At 41.7% G+C, this 20,942-nt stretch overlaps 1 protein-coding gene across 2 annotated transcripts in view; it reads right to left on the bottom strand.

Moving 5' to 3' along the window:
- The window catches only part of RASGEF1A (RasGEF domain family member 1A), a 174,659-nt gene that overhangs the window by 25,934 nt on the left and 127,783 nt on the right, over nt 1-20,942 (bottom strand). The window contains exon 1 of one of the 2 annotated variants that reach the window (XM_075025619.1): nt 2,658-2,809. The exons of the other annotated variant lie outside the window; for it this stretch is intronic. Within the exon in view, the coding sequence (XP_074881720.1) occupies nt 2,658-2,684 (27 nt within the window). The 5' untranslated portion in view covers nt 2,685-2,809. Of the gene's footprint in view, nt 1-2,657; nt 2,810-20,942 lie in introns of those variants that run through there. 2 annotated transcript variants of the gene reach the window in all.

The following is a 20,942-nucleotide window of genomic DNA, read 5'->3' as shown; positions in this document are numbered from 1 at the left end:
TTCAGGATGCCTTATGTGTGGGTTTTGCAGAGGCATACATTAAACACAATTACATATTTAACTGAACGCAACCTGGGCATTTGAGCTAAGTTCTGAATCCAAGCAGTCACACATCTGTAAGCTGGCTTTGGGGTTTGAAATGTACTTTAATCTATGTCACTAAGGCTGTAGATGCAGAAGCTGTAGAAATTTTCCTCACTGTGCTTGATTTCTCCTTTCTCCCCAGTTTTCCCCTGGCTCTTTATGCATAAAACTATACAGGGATGAACATGCAAAATGCTTTCTGAATTTCAAAGATACTGAAGCAGTGCCTTACTGAACAAACAAACAAAAAATACTGTGCCTTAATGTACCTCTTTTTGAAGTCGGACCTTTGACCAAAATACTTGATTTGTGATGATAAATCATTCACCACTTCTGTAGCTAGATGTAATCCAGGTCTCGACAGTAGTGCATCTTCTCCTGCACATATACATCACTGGCAACAGTAGGGTATGTACTGTCTGAGCAGAATTGCCTTTTTTTGTACATGAAACCGTGAACTGCGTGGAACTGAATGCTGTGACATATACTGTAACAGACAACTCGAATAACAGTCTCTTTGGAGATTTTTGCTTAGGAAACAAACCTCCTGTTGCAACACCAAAGCCACACAAGTTTGGGCTTTCCACCCCCCTCCTCTTGGCCACAAGCTATATCAGTATACCATAGTTACCAACTGTCAGTAAACTGTGGGGGTTTTTTGTTTGTTTGTTTTAAACTGGCTACAGCTTAAATATATGCAGAAGGCTAAACAAAACATCCTGCTACTCTATGTAAAGGTTGAAAATACTATTCGGCAGCAGTATCAAAACAGTTTCCCCCCCTCCCCCCGGGCTGCTGAGATAGTTAAGACTGTTTAGAAGGTAAAGTGCAAAGAAGGCAGCATTAACTCTTTAGCTGCTGTCTTAACATCTGTGAAACAAATGTTATATTATTACACTCTGAACAGCGCTTAGGTAGGTAAAAAGGATTAGGCCATTACCAGTACCTTTAAACTGACAGCTGTTTCTAACTGCACTCATGTCTTATGCCTAAGTGCTCTCTTAAACTAATTTTTGAAAAATTGCTAAAGACCTAAACCCTTAAATGCTATAAAGTGTGGGCTTTGGTGGGGGTTTTTTTGTTTGTTTTGGTTTTAGGTAGCTCTTGAAACAACTGCAGAGAAAAACTACTTTGTATTCTTCTAATGCAAGGCACATTCTTCCTCTCAAACTCTCCAAAGCGATCATTCATGTTTACAACCTGGGATACAAAACATTTTTCTGTTTTTAAGCTCAGATGAATGCTAGGTACGTTGGTAAGGAAAACATATCAGTATTAACAATACTTGTTCATCAAGGTGACAGATTTACTTATGTATCAGGCTGGTAAGTAGAATTGTTTTGTGGCTTTAACCAGAAGACTTTTATGTATTTGTACGTGACACAGATACAAGGGAAGTTAAAATACAGCAGCTGTTTAACAGCGACTAGGAGGGAGACTACTCTAAGGAGAGGAGTTCAGTTTCAGAAGTTCAGGACAGAGTCAAATAAAACAGAAAATTCAGTATCTAATGGCATATCAAAAGAAATGAAAAATGAGGATTCTGCACAAACATGCATTAAGGTTACTCAGTATTTCACAGATTTATCTGTTAGGCCTCAGCTTTGCAGTACACAACAATCCGACAAATCACCGGAGCATGTGATGAAGCAGCCAGCTTTGCTATGCATTCTATGTAAGTCGCCAGCAATTTGGTTTTTTCCCTTTTAAGGTCCATAGCAATGAAGCTGAAAGCCATTTCTCAGGCTGGACAGGCTGTGATGGGCACTTGAAGCTCATAATATGAAGTTGCACAGGGCTTTACGAGAAGATAACCACCAACCCAGCACCTCCTGAGAAGATGCTTTAGGAGGAAACGCGTGCCGGTTTTGCCATCAAGTGTTTTAAACTCCCGTAAGACGTTCGCTGTCGCGTCGGTGTTGTTTTTACAGACCCTTTTCGGGAGCAGCCTCTACCGCTCTGGGCCGGATGGCGAAGGCCAGGAGCCGAGCCCCGGCTCTCCCGGCGGGGCTGGCTGCTGCCACCGGCGCCCCTTTCCTTCGGCGCCAGCTCCGGCCCCCCCAGCGTAGCCCAGGGCCCCCACCGCTGAGGGGGCGGCAGTTAATACCTCTGTCCACAGCCACAGCCCCCTCGGCCCCCGTCACCCACGCGTTTCTCTGAAACTCGCGCTACTCCACGGCTCCGGCTCCTCGGGGGCAGCACCTGCTGCCCCCTGCGCCCTCCCGGCGGCGGCGGCGGTCGTCGGGCACCCCGGGGTCGGCGGACGGCCCCCTCTCGCCCCTCTCTCCCAGCCGCAGCACTCCCGCTCCGCCGCCGGCGGCGGTGGGAGACGCTCGCTGGCGTCCCCCGCGCGGCGGGACCCCGGCGGGGCGGGCTCCGCCGCAGGGCAAGTTCGGAGGCGAAGCCCCCCCACCCCGTCCCTTTGACCGCCACGGGGTGTTCCCCCCTCGGTACCACCGAGCCGCCGCCACCCCGGGGCTCTGCCCTGCCGCCCGCCGTCCCCCGTCCCCCCCCCGGTGCCCGCACAGGGTGGGCGGGGGTCGCGGCGGCGACCCCCCACCCGAGGCGCTTACCCTCATTTTCCTGGGCGACGTGTACATACGCGTGGGCAGCAGGGGCGGCAGCGCCGGCGGCCCCGCGGCTGACAGCTCTGCCCGCCCGTGGCGGAGCTGCCGCCCGCGCGGCCGGCGCGGCCCGGCCCCGCTCCGCTCCGCTCCCGCCGCCCGTGACGTCAGGGCCCAGCGCGGAGCCCTGTTGGCTGAGCGCGAGCGTGGCCGGTTCAAACGGAGCCGAGTCAACGGCGCGGGGGGCGCGCGTGGGGGGGGGGGCGCGCGTGGGGGGGGGGGGCGCGCGCCGTGCCTGTGGCCGTGGGCGGCCGGGCCGGGCCGTCACCTCGTCCCTCTCGGCAGGGGTTGGGCCGAGGCGGGTCTGGCCGCTGGCGTTTCTGTCAGAGGTGGAAACACTTGATCTCTCTGGTTTGGGGGGTGGGGGTGTGTGTTATTCCTGTTTGGTTGGGGTTTGGTTTGCGTTTTCTTCCCCCAGAAAAAGGTTCTTAAGCGACCAGACCGCTCGGTTGGGGTTTTTTTATGCGGTTTTCTTCTTCTTCATACCCCAAGCACTGCGTGGATTTCTGAAAGCTCCTCACCGGCGTGTGCTCTCCCACCGACGGCGGGGAAATCTCCCCAGCGCGGCGAGGGCGTGGGGAGGCCCCGGGCCCGGCGGGGCAGAGGGCGAAGCGGTGGGCTGGCAGGGCCAGCTCCTCACGCGGCGCGGCCTTGTGCGAGACGTGGGCCAGGAGGAGGCTCGGTGGGCGATTCTCCCTCTTGAGCTGTTTACGCCGGCACGCGTGGTAGCGCCCGATGTAATTACTGCAGCATTGAGGGATGCCGCCCAACCCTCCCTGCTAATAATTGTTTTTATTATTCTTTCTGCTAGAGTTGTTTTTCTTCTCGAATTGCCTGAGCCAGTCATCTGATAGTTCGGGGCTGGTCGCAGACGGCAGGGCTGGCGCTGGACCAGCCCCCGTTGTTTCACACGCAGGCTTGGGCGCATATCTAGAATCTGATCTCCCGTGGAAACGCTCGGTGGGTACATCTAGCCGCCTCACCTACACCCGGGAGCAACTGAGGGTTGCCGTCTTTGCGGCCTTCCCCCACGTAAATGTATTTTTCCCATCCTGTTTCTCATCCTACTTGAATTGGTATGTTTTAGTATTTACCCCGCTGTCTCCAGGCATTCATTAATTTTATTTTTATTATTGAACTTATTTATTTAATGGCTCTAAACATGTAGCAGAAGGCTTCGCTGGTTTCCATGGTGATTAATGTGGGAAAAGCCTTTTTGGAAGTAAGCATGCTGGTCTAGGTAGGTGGGCAGGGCAAACAAATTTGGAAACATGCACATACTCAAGAGTATAAGGAATATATTCACATTCACTCACCATTTGAGGACAAGCACTGTCATCCAGCCTAAACACGCAATAACTTTAAAAAGATTTGTAGCTACTCATCATCTTTATTTCTTGCCTGCTAAATTCCTTCTTGGTTTCCAAATCTTAACAGATCTGCTGTATAGTTTATCTTCCTTATTTTAATTTAGCTTTTTCTCTTAAGTGACAACTTGAAAAGTCAGTCCTTTTCCTCCCTGCCAAGACTGCTTTGCTCTTAGTCTCACTCCTGTATCTTAGCTGTATTCCACAACATTTAGAGCATGCAGGTGTTGCAGCAGATCTGATACCTGTTTACTCTGAGGCTTTCCTTAGTTACAGCACCCTGCCTGCCTTGGACACCGAAGAACTCCCAGGCGGCATGAGCTTTGAACCCAGTGGTCCAACCTGCTGCAGTACCACATTAGGATGTTAGTGTGTGACACTAGAGGAGGGTGAGGGACAAGTTTTGTCAAGTCTTGTTCAAACAAGGCTTTTGCCAAGTCTTGTTCAAAACTAACATCTTTACAAAAGTTTATCAAAAGCAGGAGGTAGGAGTTCATAAGCTAACACTGTATAATAAATATGATAACCTTTTTGAAGGCTATGACCACCTTCTAATAACTTGTTTAATATTTACAGCTAAGAACAACACCAGCAAGCCTGCAAATAAGTACGCATGAAAAACAAAGTATCGGATCTCATTCTGTTTCTGTGCTAATCTGTTTTCCCACCTTACTCAAATGTTTGCTGAGGCTTGTAGAAGTATATGTCCATTAATCTTGGCAAAATGTACATAGTTAATTGAGCTCTAGTCACAGATTCAATCTGTTGTGAAAACAATCCCTGATCTTTTTGTTTGTCTGGGTTTTGGGTTTTTTTTGACATCAGAACTTAGATCTGTCCTGTCATTAGAACTAAGAAACGCAGGAATTTAGAAACGTTCTAATAGCATTAAAGAAAACTGTACTAGCTAGGAATGCTGTCTCTTCTCCGAGAGTCATGTATGTGTTCTGGTCTATAGGCAAAGGCCTGTTATACCACTGCACAATAAGCACCCTGAAGAGCACCTAGGGTTTCTACCAAGGTTTGGAAGAGCTGATGGACCACACTTCTTCCCCAGAGTACAGATTGCATAGGAGCCGATTCTTGCCAAAAAAAGTAATATATGTAGAGATAAGTGTCCGAGATGTAGCCTGTTCTCTACAGTTCCTTATGTTGTGCTTATTGGCACCATATCAAAGTGTTTTTCCATACTCTTCCCTTCTGCAGTCCAGCAGATTCCGTTTAGATTTTTTGGTATGTATACGTAAAGGGGTGTGTGTCTGTGTATATTTCTTGTTTGTATACATACCTATGTATGTGTATATAAATGTTGGGGTATATGTTAGAGAATACAAATTTCATGGAAATTTTTTTTTTTCCTTTTCTAGCATACATAATGCTTAGTTTTGGGGGCACTGTATTGTCTAGTCTTGCAATGTTGTTGGAAAGCTAGTTTTTATAAATAGGAGGAGCTGAAGACCTAAATTCAGCTAGTATAGCATGTAACAGATGAATCATATTATCTTTTTATTTCCATTTCTCTTTCTGTAAAGTGTGGTTGATGACCTTTAGCTATCTATATTGAGTGTTGAAATCTGTCGATACAGAAACTCTCTAAGGTCTAATTATTTTTGTAGTTATGTAAGTTCTGTTCCTCAACAAATTGCTTGCATTTTGAAGATGTTTTCATTGGGCATTGCCTCGTGTTACTGGTGGGTGGACCCTAGAGCAAGTTTAATCAGCAGAGCCTGTGCTTGTTCTGTAGCTTGCTTTTGAGGCAACACCGCTGTGGTTCAATCCAGCTAGTCAGAGGAGTATCTCGCTGCAGAGTGAGTCAGCAGCAGTCACGCCATGACTGTCTCAACCTTGAAGGTTGCTTCAACCTCTCTTATACTGGCTAACGTCAGTATAACGTGTTCTATTAACGTATGATTAATGAACTGGATTGGTATTTGCAGTATTTGAGTTCTATTCCTGCTTGTGCTACAGACTTGCTGGACAAATTGTTTAATCCCACTGTGCCTCGGTATTCATCTGTGAAACATTGATAAGGATGTTTTCACACTGTTGCACTTACTTTATATGTTTTTATATTTGGACAGTAAGTTTTTGCTTTACTGTGTTTGGATACAATTTCCTAGTACAGTTATATCTCCTCTTAAGTGGCAAGTCGCTGGTCAATGACTTGGTAAAATTAAGAAATATTAGTAAAGAAAAGCAGGTGAAAGTGAAGGAGAAATCAGTTTGAGAGTGAAGAATATAAAGTTAGATGTGAGAGTCAGGGAAGAAGAAACTCAAGGTTTTTCCACTGGTCTTAAAAAAACAGCATTTTGGAAACAACTTAAACGTGCTTGTGTGTATGTTTCAAATGTAACTGTACTTAAGAAAAGCAAGTAATTATAGATGTAATTAATGCTGATCTGAGGCTATAAACTCAAGTATAAAGGGACTGTCCTAGAAATGCTGTCTCTGGAGCTTTCATTGTCAAGCTACTCAAGTCACTTGTTGGTCACCTTCCACACAGATGTGGTTATTATTAACATTTAGTTTCATTTATCAGAGTGTGTATTTAAAGCCCCAGATCTGTAGTGAAGCAAAGAGGAACAAACACAGAGGAGTCTGCATGAAAAGTGGACTTAATTGTGTATGGCATTTTTCATAGCATTGATTAACAAAATGGGATCAAGTCTTCATCTGTCCATTCCCACCCTTTTGTGTACACAATAGGATGAATATAGCACGTTGCTTTGGTCTTTGAAGTACAGCTGGGTTTAGTGCATAGCCTTGTTTGTTACTCTGAGGTTGAGTCTGAACTGTTACCTAGAGATCTACAGGCTATGAAAGTGGCCAGGGTATAGAGGGTCACTGTATATGCATATTATATTCTGTTCCAGTAGTTCAGATGGGGCTTTTGTATAGACATAAGCTAGTATGGACCATTTGTAAGAATTTATAATTTAAGGAGTAGAATGTAGGTAGAGCTTCAAAGCCTCAGGCGACTGTCTTTAGGGAACATTAGGATTTTGGTCTTATTTGTAGGGCTGCACAGATGTTCAAGATTTCCTTGCTGTGCATACAGATTTTAAGATTTGCAAGCTGTTCTTAAAACACTTTTAGATGAATTTGAAGATTTCTAGATTTCAGAGATTCATGCTGCAGAATAATTTGATGGCACATTAATAACTTTGCAGCAGATGGGAGTGGGAGAAAGGAGTTTCAAATCGTGGTTCTGAACTGAGCAAAGCTTTTTAAGCTTGAGACTTGAAGTGAAGTTGAACACTGTCATTATCAGTCTGTGGTTATTATTGACCATGCCTTTGTCTCTCTCTCTGACCTGGGACAGGATGAATCTTTCCACATAATAGTTTTGTCAGAACCAATGTATGTTGTACTTTGAAAATGGTATTTTCCAATTTTAAAAGGTTTTGCTGAAGAGGTCTTGACCAGCTCTACCCCTGAGATATCCAGCAATTTTCAGAGCAAACCTAGCTGAAAAAATAAAAACAAATTGAGATGTGGTTCACTGCTATGTCTGTTTTCAGTTCTACCTGAAAGGGAAAAACTAGTTGTGAAAATTAAGTTACACATCTGTGTAGCAAACTATGTTTTCACTGGCATAAGGTCAGCCCTGTGACAACATTGAGAGTAGTTGTTTGCTGAGCAGTGTGAAACTGATTTTTCACTGATGCTCAGTACTGTAGCTCCCCCTTGGATTGAAAGGAAGATCTTCCCCTGGATTTAGAGAGGACATGGTGCTAATCCTCAGGTTTTTGTGCCTCTGCCAAAATAGGAGATTTAACATAATCTGACACAAGTTGCCTATGATACTCGTGTGTGGCTGTTAATTAGTGACTGAGATTTTAATGGTTATTTTGGCACAGCTGCCTGAAGAAGTTCACTAGTAGTCTGTTTGGTTCCTGATTTTTATGGATGTTCCAGTTGTAGAATTCTGTAGTTTTTAGGAATTATCTTGCCTGCTAATTGAGATTTAAGGTACATCCAACTGGGAAACAACACTGTAATATATCATGGGTGTCCTTATCATATTCTTGATTGGTGTGGATGAATGAGCCTTGGTAAAATTAAAAAAAAAGGGGGGGAGCAAATAAAAAAGGGTGATACTCCTCCTTTGAATCAATAATGTAGCAAGAGAAACATCTTACAGGGTTCTGAGGACCTCAGGTCATTTAAATGCATAGGAGAGCTAGTCAGAGAGTAAATGAAAATATCTCAGAAAAAGATGGCTTAGTGTGCTCTGCTTAAAGGAGCTGTTACAACTTGTCTTGTGTAAATGACAGTTTAGGCAATCAGGATGTAGTTGAACAGCTGCTTCTATAGTTGTAGAGTTGTTCCATTCTTATTCATGTTATGTGTTTTCAGGAGATGATGGAGTCTGCTTGCTGTTTGTCATGCCTTGTTTTCCAAGAAAGGGCAGAAAAAGCATAAACCCCCTGATTTTAATGTTTGTGATTTGATCTGATTTTGACTATAACATGGAAGAACAAAGGTATGTTAATGTTATATGCGCTTTTTTTATTAATTTTATTTAGGGTCTTTTTAAGCTGAATATTTAAAAGCAACTGATATTCTATTTTAAATTGGGTTCAAGCTTGAGTTCAAGATAAAGGAGTTCTGGTCTTATCCTAGCTAGTGTGTCCTTCACTTGCATATTCATGCTTGCTTTGACACCAGCTATTCCAAGAATGTGCCACCATGCAGAAAGTGAAAATGAATTATGCCAAGAAGGGAGCATGTACATACATCAGCAATTTGGTGCCCAGGGGAAGAAAAATCTGCATGTCTGCTGATGTCAATCTTCTTGATACAGTATTTTTGTAAATGCACGTGGGTTGCTATTTCTTTTAACCAGCTCAACAAAAAGGAAGTTTATTTTTAGTGTTTTAAGCTTCATGACATCACAATTAGCAGATCAAAATTGCCAGTCTGACTAGTCAACCTTCTGTTTGCTTTAGCAGAAACTATGACAGCAACATTGTTAGCATTCCCACTGGTATTTTGGAATATTCATTAAGGTCAGTGATGGGATGTCCTGGTTTTGGCTGGGATAGAGTTAATTTTCTTTCTAGTAGCTGATATAGTGTTATGTTTTGGATTCAGTATGGGAATAATGTTGATAACACACTGATGTTTTCAGTTGCTGCTAAGTAGTGTTTAGACTAAGTCAAGGATTTTTTTTCAGCTTCTCATGTCCGGCCAGCAAGAAGGCTGGAGGGGGACAAGAAGGTGGGAGGGGACACAGCCAGGGCAGCTGACCCAAACCGGCCAAAGGAATATTCCATACAACGTGTTGTCATGCCCAGTATATAAACTGGGGGGAGTTGGCCTGGGGGGTGCGGATTGCTGCTCGGGAACTAACTGGGCATCGGTCGGCGAGTGGTGAGCAATTGCATTGTGCATCACTTGTTTTGTATATTCCAATCCTTTTATTTGTATTATTGCCATTATTATCATTATTATTTTCTTCCTTTCTGTCCTATTAAGTGGTTCTTATCTCAACCCATGAGTTTTACTTTTTTTTTTTCTTCTGGTTCTCTCCCCCATCCCACTGGGTGGGGGAAAGTGCATGAGTGGCTGCATGCTGCTTAGCTGCTGGCTGGGATTAAACCATGATGTGGGATCAATTTATTTTTTTTTTCCCTCTCCTGTTTTCAATCTCTTTGGCTTTACAAATTTTATTTTACAGCTGATGGTGGGAAATGCTGGGCTGATGAGCTCATTTGCAGTAACTCACTTGCAGCTGTACTAGAATACAAACAAATTTCTATTAAACGTGAAATATCTGTCTTACCTGAATTACGGCAAGTAATTCAGTTCCTGTACGCATCTATTGGTTGGATTCTTTTAGCTGACACAGCCAAGAAGTTCAACAGCAGTTATTAGGGAAGTTTTAGAGTGGGCTAAAATCTACTCGGTTTACAGGGCAGTTAGCAGCTGTTGGCTTAATTCTAATGACTTTATTTGGAATAGAATCAAGGTATGACAGTCTTAACAATATCTTGAGCAAAAGAAATGGAGAAATATTGAGAAAATGAATTTAAATATGGTTTAATTTTAGCAAGAGGTTGTCACCAAATTAGTATTCAAAAAATTAATTTATTTTTAAGAAAGCATTTTGATGACTAACAAGAGCTAGCGAACAGATGGATGAGCCCCCAAGCCTACTTAGAAATGTGCACATAGATGAGACTATCAGCTACAGTGTGTTTCAGCATACTTAGCTACTTTGGAAGGACTTGCTCTATCATATCACAAACATAGTGAATAAACAAATGTATATTGAGTTGATGCTGAGTAGTACAGAATATAGGATATTGTCTCACATATATGTATATTTATCCTATCTTATGTATCCTAGGACACAGCCTCAGACTACCAAGCATAAACTATTGAACGTGAAACACTAAAGTATGATGACCCTCCGTCAAATCTGTGGTCAGATTTGCACTGAATTAATCTGAGGACTAATCTGCAGGTGGACAAACCCCCTGCTATATATGCATAAATGTTGAAAGTAAAAAAAAAAAATAAAAAAAAAATTCAGTGAGTTACCTGTATGCTAGTGAAATTAACTGAACAATTACTTAGTTTTCTGTTTTGCTAAAGCATCTTGACATAAATCAAAGAATTAACATGACTGAGCTACTTTGGCCCAACCCTTTATGATAATACCTGTATAAGGAAATAAATAAGTGAACTACATATAAAAAAGATTTAGTGTCTTCCTGAAGCTTTTATTTTCCCTGTGCTCTGTTCTGTGTTGATCAAGTCACAATTCAAATAACTGATGATGAAAAAACAATATGCATCTTGAACCTGTTTGGCTTTGCCATTTAGGACTGGCACTCATCTGAAAGTTAGCTGTATCATAGGATACCAAGTTTCAGTAATTTCCATTTGAATATTTTTTTTTTTGAACACTTAGTTATTTTGATGTCAGTAGGAAAATAATTACTGAATTTGTCACGCTTTTCTCTGCCTTTTGCAAGATCATTGCGCCCATATTAAAGATCATTTAGGGAGGTTCTGTTATTATTTTATTTAAATGTTACAATTTATATTCTCCCCCCCCCCCCTTCTCACCAGAAGAAGAATCCAAGAGTATAAAAAAAATTATAGTGAATTCAAGAGCCCTGTATGTTCTGATGTGTCTGGGTTTGAACCTTACTGCTGCTGTTTGCCTCACTCGAGTGGCATGAAACAGATGTCACCTCAGCTCGCAACTTCAAAGGGGATTCCCCAGGCAGGAACATGTGGGAAACTTAAAGCTCATATTGTTTCCCCAGGGGAAGCTTGTTCCTTCTGGTGCTCACTTGTGTTCCCCTTTAGACTAGGTTCTTGGGTCTGCAAAAGCTGTGCATACAATGGGCAGAGCCTGTTTTACTCTTAGCTCAGGTTTGGAGACTTTTTTTAAACTTATCTGTGTTGCAAATGCATTGTTACTTAAATATCTCTTAAAATTCATTAACAAAGTCTAGCCTAATTTTAATCAGTAAGATTTAAAAATGCTTTATTGTGTGTTTTCATTGTAAGTGTTTTACAGATGTACGTTAATCAGGAGAGTTCTCTACCTAACTGGAGACACTATATTCAATCGTTTTATTTTGTTCCAAGAATGATTATAAGCATGATAGTAAACATTACAGACAAAATTCTCCCATGGTTACACACCAGTCTGCATCGCATCACTGAGATAAGTAGGCCAAGAGGAATTTCTTGTCATATTCTACTTTGTGCAAGACCAGTCCAGAAAAGGGGAAAAATCACATTGTTCCTACTTCTGTGTTTGTTATCGGATCTGCTGTTTCACTGGCATAAAAATTGGGTGATGCAGGAAAAATTTGAGACTATAGAGGCATTTAAGTGTTGGCATTTTAAATGTCTCTGATGTAAATTGAGCACAATCCTGCTGTATGCCCTTGGTAGATGAAGTCAAACGCCTGCGCCCTCTCACACCTACGTCTATTGAAGTAAAGAAGGGTTTGTTCAAGTGGAGCAGTGGGTTCTAGGAAATGGAATTGTAATTTTAAAACAAAAGATGAAAGGCACTGTATATGCTACTGCTTTTTATTGGTAGTTATTTTCTACAGTAAACTAAAGCCTAGAATTGCCCTGGTATTGCATAATATAGAAGATAATCATTTATAATAGCTAGTAGATTAATTAACTTTTGTAACAGATGTTCTGTGAATTTGTTTAAGTGTGTACTTCGTTGTTTTGTAGTCCCCAGTGAGTCTATTAAGTGATACAATTTTTTGTGGTTGTGAAAGGTTGTTTACTGCTACTAAAAACCTAGAGAATATTGGGTTGTTTTATGTAGTCACTTCATTTTTATGGTTTGCAAAATAGTAGCAAACTTAAACTGAAGTCAGTGAAGGAAGCACCGGATTTCAACAAGGGCATCTGTAAATAACAGTACAGATAACTTCATGCACAAACCATGAAAAATCATCTCTGGCCTGTTGTCAGTTACCCTTGTCAAAACCGCCAATAACAAGGCACTGAGCCCAAGTGCCAGCCATTGCCTAACTGGAAAGGCTTACTTCAGATTGCCCACAGTTACAAAGAACTATGAAGATACAAGGTAGATTATGGAAAATGGGTCTCTTAGGAGAGTACAAAACCCAAAGAAGTAGCCATATGTATCTTCTTGTTCTTACAATCTGCACTATCATCATCATCTTCTGAGATCCAATCTTTTCCACAAAATCCACAAAGTGAAGTAGAATTGCAGGAATATAAGGCAATGGTGGAGGAACACCCACTGGACATCTTTATCGGGAACATAAGATAGATATCCAACCAAGAATAGCTTATCCAACTAGAAGCATTACTGCCTGAAAGTCATTTATTCCTTAATCAAAATGCTAGATTCTCAGGAAATTGGTAAGCTTTCTGAAATGAATGGAAATAGACTGCTTGGCACCCTTTGAGGATCTGGGCTGCTGCGTTGACCTATGTGTTGGCTAATGAACCTTCCAAGATGCATCTTTTGACCCGGAACCAACTCCTAGGCTACTATGGTAAATGACATGTGTTTTGGCATGGTTATTTCTTCTAAAAAGCCTCAGAAAGAAGCTAGAGGAATTTTCACAAAACACTTTGACTTCTAATATTATCCTGAAAACATCAGAATTGCATCTGAAAGCAATTTATAATCTGCCACAAAACTCTGTTTTGACGTATGTTTTGTTAATTGAACTTCTGAGGATGTGCAATTCCAACGTGTCTGTTTAAAGAAGCAGTGTTGCTTACCTGTTTCACGTATTCACAGCTAAGCTAAACTTTCATCTTTATTCTGCTCAGCATTGCTGTTTCTACTAAAACCTAATACATTATTCATAACTGCTTCTAATTTTGGCCTAACTTTGAACTGGAGATAATTGGAATGTCTTCAATTGTCTTACATGTTCACACATCAAAGAACATCAAGTCAGCAGTCAGCATTGTTCTTGTGGTATATGTATGTCTGTTTTGAAGAGTGAGGAAATATTGTTTTGCTAGTGATACTGGGATGTTCCCCACTCTTCTTTCAAAAATAAATGACGATAAATTCCTAATGATCTTATAGAAGTGATGCCATAGGTTATCATGTTCAATGCTGCAGATCTGTGTCAGCACAAAACTCATTGGAGGCAACAGAATTCGTTTGAGTGACTTCAGTAGGTTTTAGATAAAGCCCCATGTAAAGGTTGATTTTCAGTGTTACCTTATCGCTCCTTTCCTTTTGGTGCTGCAAGGCCGTTATGCAGAAATCATCAGTGCTTCCAGGTATCCTACATATCCTGTATTTTGTTTTTCTGCTACTTGTACCTGTTTCCTCCTTTCCCCCTCCAAACTCAACCCAAATTCAGGTGAAACTGATAAGGAGTGCAGTGAGAATCAGAAGATGTGTGCTGTTCAAGTAGTGGGATTTGCTGGGTAATTTTACCAAGTACTGCTTGGGAGGATGCAGTGTGCAAGGTCCTGTTTTGCTGGATTAGCCTTTGATGCACAGCACGTTTATGGCTTGACATGACACCTGTTTCCTAAGAAACTGAGAATGTAGTAAGAGACATGGGTTCTCCTGCAGGAATAGGAAGTATGCTGAGTATCTGAGACTGATGAGTATGGGGAGAGCAGAGTTTAGACATGGGCTGAAGAGTGCTGCTTGAACTGCGTTGCATTGCAACTGGTATGAATCTGATCACATCAAATGAAGGGAACTCGCAGAGGCTCAAGTACATCATGTGCCTAATTCCTGTTTGAAATTTTGCAAATATTCCATAATAACTACAGTTGTATAAACGTGCAACCTCACAAATGTTACGGTGCTTTTTTCTTCCTGCAAGCTAGACGCAGTTACAAACAGCCTCTCACTGGCATACGCTTATAGACATTTGCAGTGTATGAAATGATGAAAAACTTTTTTGGGGATTAATGTGTTAAGCACTAAAGTGCTTTACTGTATAATTTGCAATAAGCCATATTACTTTTTTCTACAATCACAAGTCACTATTTTTGTTACTGAGCTAAATGGCCTCACCTTTTTTTTTATTATTGCTTTTCCCTATAATCCCTTTCTCTCTATTGTGATAATATACTTGACTTTCAAAGTCAGATTCTGCATGTATTTTTTGTTTTAAACACAGATACAAATTGTCTTATTAACGTGGCTAGCGAGAGCAAAAAATTAAAGATTTTGCTAATTTTTTTTTAAGTCTGGATGTACTATCTCTGTCAAAGTGGCTATTAATATTCTACAAACCTGGGAGCTCCGCTGAGTTGAGATCATAGCACTCCAAATGTTACAGCACTGAAGTTACACCCCAAGTCAATATGCATAGGTAGTACTTAGATTTATCTTGAAGTTGCCCATTCAGTTTCCTACCAAGATCTCTGCTCAGTTTAGAAGATAACCAAAGTTATTACAGACTGCAAGTGGCAGATATATCTTCCTTGGCAACAGCCAAAAACTAGCAAAATACCATTTGAACTGGATTCAGGCATCCATAGAAACCAGCAAGATTAGTACCTATAACTGAAAATCAGTTCCTTGCTTTATAAATAGATCACAGTTCTTTTCTGCACCTTTCAATTTTTCTTTTCATATTGTTGATGAATAAACAGTAGATGTTGGGAAAAAAAAAAAAAAAAAATTTCTCCCTCCCAAAGAATGATTTATACCATGCCTGTTGGGCAGTCAGGTAGTTTACTTAAAAGTCACCTACTTGCTTTTAGAAAGTAGTTATTAGGTGGGCTTATTTATTCCTTTTTTAGTCCTTTGTTTTCATATTTTGACCAAAGTGAGTTCTTTTGTAATTGATTTTTGAAATAATGAAGTAGTTAAAAAGAAAAAGGAAAGATGTTTAACAAGTCCATTATGCTCAAATGCTCCCAAGGATAGTTTTGAATGTGGCAGCTCTAATTTTACTGTGATATTGTTTGTGTTTGTACAAATTAGGTGTCATCTTTGGGACATATCCTGAACATGCATCCATCTGTGTATGGCCAGAGAGCTCCAGTAGTTAATAGTTTGGATTTTGTTTGAAAGTCTTGTCTGAGAGGATGCTGTAAGTCAGTGCACTGTTGTGTGCTAACTGGGGAGCTTACAGGTGAATTCATGCCTGATTTTTTGAATACCAATAAAATTGTACCCTCAGTTGGGTGTGTGAAGTGGTCTGGAATGACGCAGTAGGATAAAATAATCTGGAGTTTGCCTGTGAGGAACAAAATAGCCATTCCCAGAAGTTACAGCTTTGGATTGGTCCAAACACTGAAACGGCTGAAGCCTTCTTCAACAAGATTTGGCTACAAGTGAGTGAGTTTAAAGCATTTACTGTAACTATGTTGCTTTTGAAGGATTTAAATACTAATTCAACTACTAGTAATATTCTATCTTTTAAAACCATCAATCTGATCTTTAAAATTTGATATTTCACAATTCACATTACAAAGGAAGTGTACTTACACTGCTGCTATAATAATTACAATGATATTTCATATAATTTTTTATTTAAGCTTTTTTTATGCTTAAATATCTTAAAATTCACTAATGGCATTTATGCCCAAATTATTTGAACAGGAGTTTAGATTCTGTCCCTTTAAAGTACACGTCAAGGCTTAGACAAACTGTTGCTGTGTTGCCCTTTACCTACAAGCAAGTACCTATCATAGGCATTTGCAATATGTGTGGGTTTCTTTCAAGTGTATTTTTAATCATCCTTTTTCTGTTTTATCATATAAAAAGGTAACCTTTAACAGAAACATCTAGTTGGCAATACAGTCCCGAAAACTGAGCTAGCTAAATAATCTGCTCACATTTCTGATTGCTTTGAGGACTGTTCCTGTATAGTTATGGCAAATGTCCCAACATCATCTTTCATATCCTTTTAGTGATAATCTGTGTTCAGCTCTCAGCTGCAAAGAACTAAAAGAACATTTCAAGCCCACACAAAGTCTGACGAGAGCTCGCGGCTGCGTACAATTTAGAACAGCAAGCTGCATGTTCCCTGTTGCAGCACTGAAGATGGTCAGGATTTTATTTATTTATCATTTTTTAGCATTATTCAAATACAGCTGATATGCACCAGAAAAAAAAATTGAAAATCAGCAATTTTTTCATTCTATGCTAGCAGAATAAATAATTTGGTAAAACTATGAGAAAGGAGGAGGGTAAGGATGGATTGAAGATGCAGAGAAGTTTTTTTTCTCCTTAACTTGTTGGTGAACAATAAGGAAAGAAAAGTCAGCCCAGGAAAGGCATCACTTACCTTGTAAGCTTTTAACCTTTCCCCCAAAGGCCTGTCCTGCAAATCACTTGAAGTCCTGTGTTCAGCTACCAGCATGTTTTGCTACCCATCTTCTCCTTCCCCTCCTCCAGCCATCTTCTTCCCCCTTCCCCCAACTTCCTATTAAAAGGAAAGCTACCAGGAGCTCATAAGTAACAGGCTCATGCTTTCAATCAAAGGAGAGAGCTGAATAGCCTTCCACTCGGAGTGAGTTCAGCAGATCTAGAGTCAGGGCCCCTTCATTAATGAGAAAGGAATCTGTTCACCTTCTGAAATCTTTCAGCACTCCCTGAAGCTGCCTGAACCACACAACTTGCATTTCTCATGAATTTCCCCACTGTGGCCACAGTTCCATTTCTCTCTTTCTCTCCTTCATCCCTTGAAAACCAAATATGCAAAGGTAATTTCCCTGCTCTTGTACAAGTAGATCCTGAGGTTCCTGATCTTTGTTTGCTGGTTAGAAGATGCCATTTCAAATTAATTCCCTCCTTTCCCTGGCCCCCAAGCCCATGGTTTCAGTGAAAAAAATTAGTTGGGCTTAGACTTATATGCAAGGAAAACTAACATTTGCAACAGGCTTGCCAGGCATGTGCACAGTGCAGGTCCAAACATTGGTTTTGATTCTCAGGCTTGGTGGTTTCCACTCACGTTTTTTTCACTCAAACCTCTTGTTTCAGTTCACACCAACTGAGTTTTGTTTTGAGTTTACAGGGGGTAGAATGAACCCTGGAAATTCAAATGCAAAGCTCCACTGGAACAGCTGCTGTTCTCTTGATCCAAACTACATTATTGCCTAAAATGCTAAAGTCATCCTTAGCTTGTGAAACTTAGCTCAGGTTTGCTGAAAACCTCATTAACCTACCATGATACCTGCTTGGTTTAGGAGATTTTATGAGCTGATTTTTTTTTTTTTTTGCACTAATTCTGTATCATAAATATTAATATGACTTCAATACCCCACTGCATCAGGAATTGTATATCTTCATTCCACATGTTGTCAGAAATAGAAAGGCATTCTTTGTCCTTATTCCAAAAAGGAATTTTTTTACTATGTCTGTATCTATGCTATGTCTGTAATGCTAAAGGAATAGTTACCATCAATGAGAGAATAAACCAGTGAGGGAAGACATCATATGTGACTTCCACCAGATGGGTCCCAAGCTTGCACAGAACAGGTATACAGTTGTTATTCTATGGATGGTCTCATATATAATACTTTGGTCTGGGGACCAATGTTTTGGTAGCACTCCTGCTATGATCACGTATGTAAATATAAATGACTTTGCTTGTGACAAGTATAGGGGAAGATGCTTTGTGCATGGCAATAGGAATTGAAAAGGAATGGGAATTGATAAGAAATGCGTACTTTATAGATTCAAGCATAGGTTTAGGTTTTGATAGCACCTTTGACATCAGGCAGTTTCGGTTGCCATTATAGTATGCAAATGGTTATGGTCAAAATTCAGACTGAATTCGTCAAATTCAGGCTGGATGGCCAAATTCAGACTTCTGTGGTCTTTAGATCCATTCCACTTCAAGAGTTTTCTTTTTTTATTAATACCAAATTGATAGTGAAATTTTTTCTGTTAATTTCACTGGTGGAATCAGGAGAAAGTCATAATACATAAGAAAGAAATTTTTGATTGTTGAGCTCTCTTTGTTATTTTATGTTGATAGTATGTACACTTCAAGGATATAGTGACTAACTGAAACTGATAATCTGAGTGAAAAGTACCTAGAATTCTTGAATAAGCAAGAGATAACTTGTCAAAACAAGCCCCGTGCAATAAAGATTTCCATGGGAGAAAATAACGACTAGAGAATGCACAACTGGAGTACTGTGTATGTGATGTTAAGTACTGTGGGTGCTGATTGCTTGCTAATTTAAATAGATATTGTGAGTGCTCAAAACCAGGATATGAAGTGCTGGCAGTAGCTTTCTCTGCCTGACAATCATGAAAGAATAATTTGTGATTGGAATTACAGATATAGCTGTAAGATTACAGGCATGACCAACTATGTTTCCCTCTTCTCCCCTTCCAGTTATTTTTTTTCATGCCTAAAGTAACTTAATTGAGAATTGAAAATAATTGGATCGGAACATAGGGATGAAGGTATCCCAAGCGGAGGTCAGTAGTACAGTAGCAGTAAGGTAAGATGCTGGTGTATGGCAAAGCACATCACTGCAGCAAGCGACTGTAAAGTCTGCCAAACAAAGTGCCAGTTTGGTGTGACTCAGTCACTGGCACGTGAACAGCCGATCAGTTGTTCCTGGTGTCAGTGGTGAATATCCTTACGGCTACGTATTTGTGCTCCTGCCCGCGCCTACTCTTCCAGCTGTTCGGCGGCAGTGCCTCCTGGCACGCTTTGCAGCAGCCTACGCAGCAGAGGGGAAGGGTTCACTTCTGCTCTCCAGGCTTGTTTCTATACTGGCAAGCATTTCTCTCCTTGCTAACATTTCAAATCAGGGAAGGGAGCTGCTGCCTGCCAGGACCGCACTTGGGCTGTGACCTCGTACTGCTCCTGTAACCAGGCTCCCGGGGCGACTGCTGTGCTCCTCTCACCTGCCTGGGGAGCTCAGCCTCCCCGCGCAGCCTCGCACCCCAACGCTTGCCAGCCGCCTGTGCAACCTCACGGTCCTTCTTGCTACTCTCTGCCCTTTGAAAGACTAAGAAATCAAAGCTTTTAAAGCATAAAACTCCTCCTCTCTCATTGCTTGGCACTAGCGTTGCTTTCAAATGCAGCTGGTATTCCCTCGTACTTCAAACAAGCCACTGAAACTCTGCGTTAATTCTCACAACCGACTGATGTGTGTGTGTGCACGTGCACTGCAGGGGTGGCTTGAGGCCCCGTTGTGCAGCTGTGCCAAAACCAGGCAGGGCGGAGGCGTCCCGGCTGCAGTCCCTCACCTCTCTGTGTTGTGTGCGGGGAAACTGAGGAAGGCAGAAGTGGAAGGAGCTGGCCTGGGTCACACATTGCGGGGCTGGAAGGAGAGCCTGGGTGGCCTGGACCTTTCAGCAGTCGCTTCCTCCTCCTTCCCATGCCCTCATCTGAGCATTTGGCTTCCATTTTGCAGCTTTGCTTGGCTTCCCTTCTCTGGAAGCACAGGGATCGTTTGAGCCCCTATAGTGCAATGACCTGCTTTTTTCAGGGGTTTTCCGGTTAGGCTCACCATGAAGAACGAAACTCCTAGGCATAGCTGAAGCTCCTTGCAGTGATTAAAACTGCACTGTGCCCACAGCAAATGGCATGGGAACGTTTCAAGGACTGCTCGTTCGTGAATCGTTCCCTGCAGCTGTGCCCAGAAGTAGTTTATTTAAAACTTGTGTTCCTATTTCAGTATTCTGAGAGAGGAGCGTTCAGGCTCTTTTAAATTCTGCCTAATAGAAACTAAATTAAATCTTACTGTCATCTATCTTCTATACTCTTATTGTTTTAGAATCGATTAAAAGCTTGTTTACTGTTACGTGGGCTGCTCTGGATTTTCAGGTAGGCAAAGAATGTGATATTTTGAATTATTTACAGTTACCTATTTGCTTTTCTATTGCTACTAAATTTCAGAAGAGGCTAAGGGGGGGTGAAAAAGGCACGCAAACAACTCTGCAAGTCCTACCGTTGCCACACAGGAAGGGCCGTCCTTAAACCAATTTAAAATTTGGGGCTGTGAGCCTTTGCCTTCTGTTTTGTTCCTGCCGAGGTTAATGAGTCAAGGGTCAGGGCATTAATCAGTGACTATGGTGCAGAAAAGAGTTGCTAAACTTGTGGTGAAATACGAGCTTGCTGTCATGGGAACGGAGCGGGAAAGGCAACCTTTGGGAAGAGCCAGCCTTACCCAGCCACCCGCAAGGGGGAGAGCCTGGTGGGGGCACCTCTGCCTGGAGCCCTGGTTTAATGCTGATCTACATCCCTGCGTGTCTGTACTCCGTGTTTAATCTTCATTTTTATGGGTTTTCCTGTATCCTTTAATAAGTCAGTAGCCTGCTAGAGTCTGTTTCCTAAAAATTAAGGTCAGTCATCAAATGCCTGATTATTGTTGCTTGGTCTGAATGGTGAGAAAATACTAAGTAGTTAAGGTGAACTCTGCAACCCCAAAAGTTTCT

Source organism: Buteo buteo, chromosome 4 (assembly GCF_964188355.1).
Source record: "Buteo buteo chromosome 4, bButBut1.hap1.1, whole genome shotgun sequence".
Classification (NCBI taxonomy): Eukaryota; Metazoa; Chordata; class Aves; order Accipitriformes; family Accipitridae; genus Buteo; species Buteo buteo.
The sequence above is the reverse complement of the archived record's forward strand: the minus strand, read 5'-3'. Positions and strand labels throughout refer to the sequence as shown.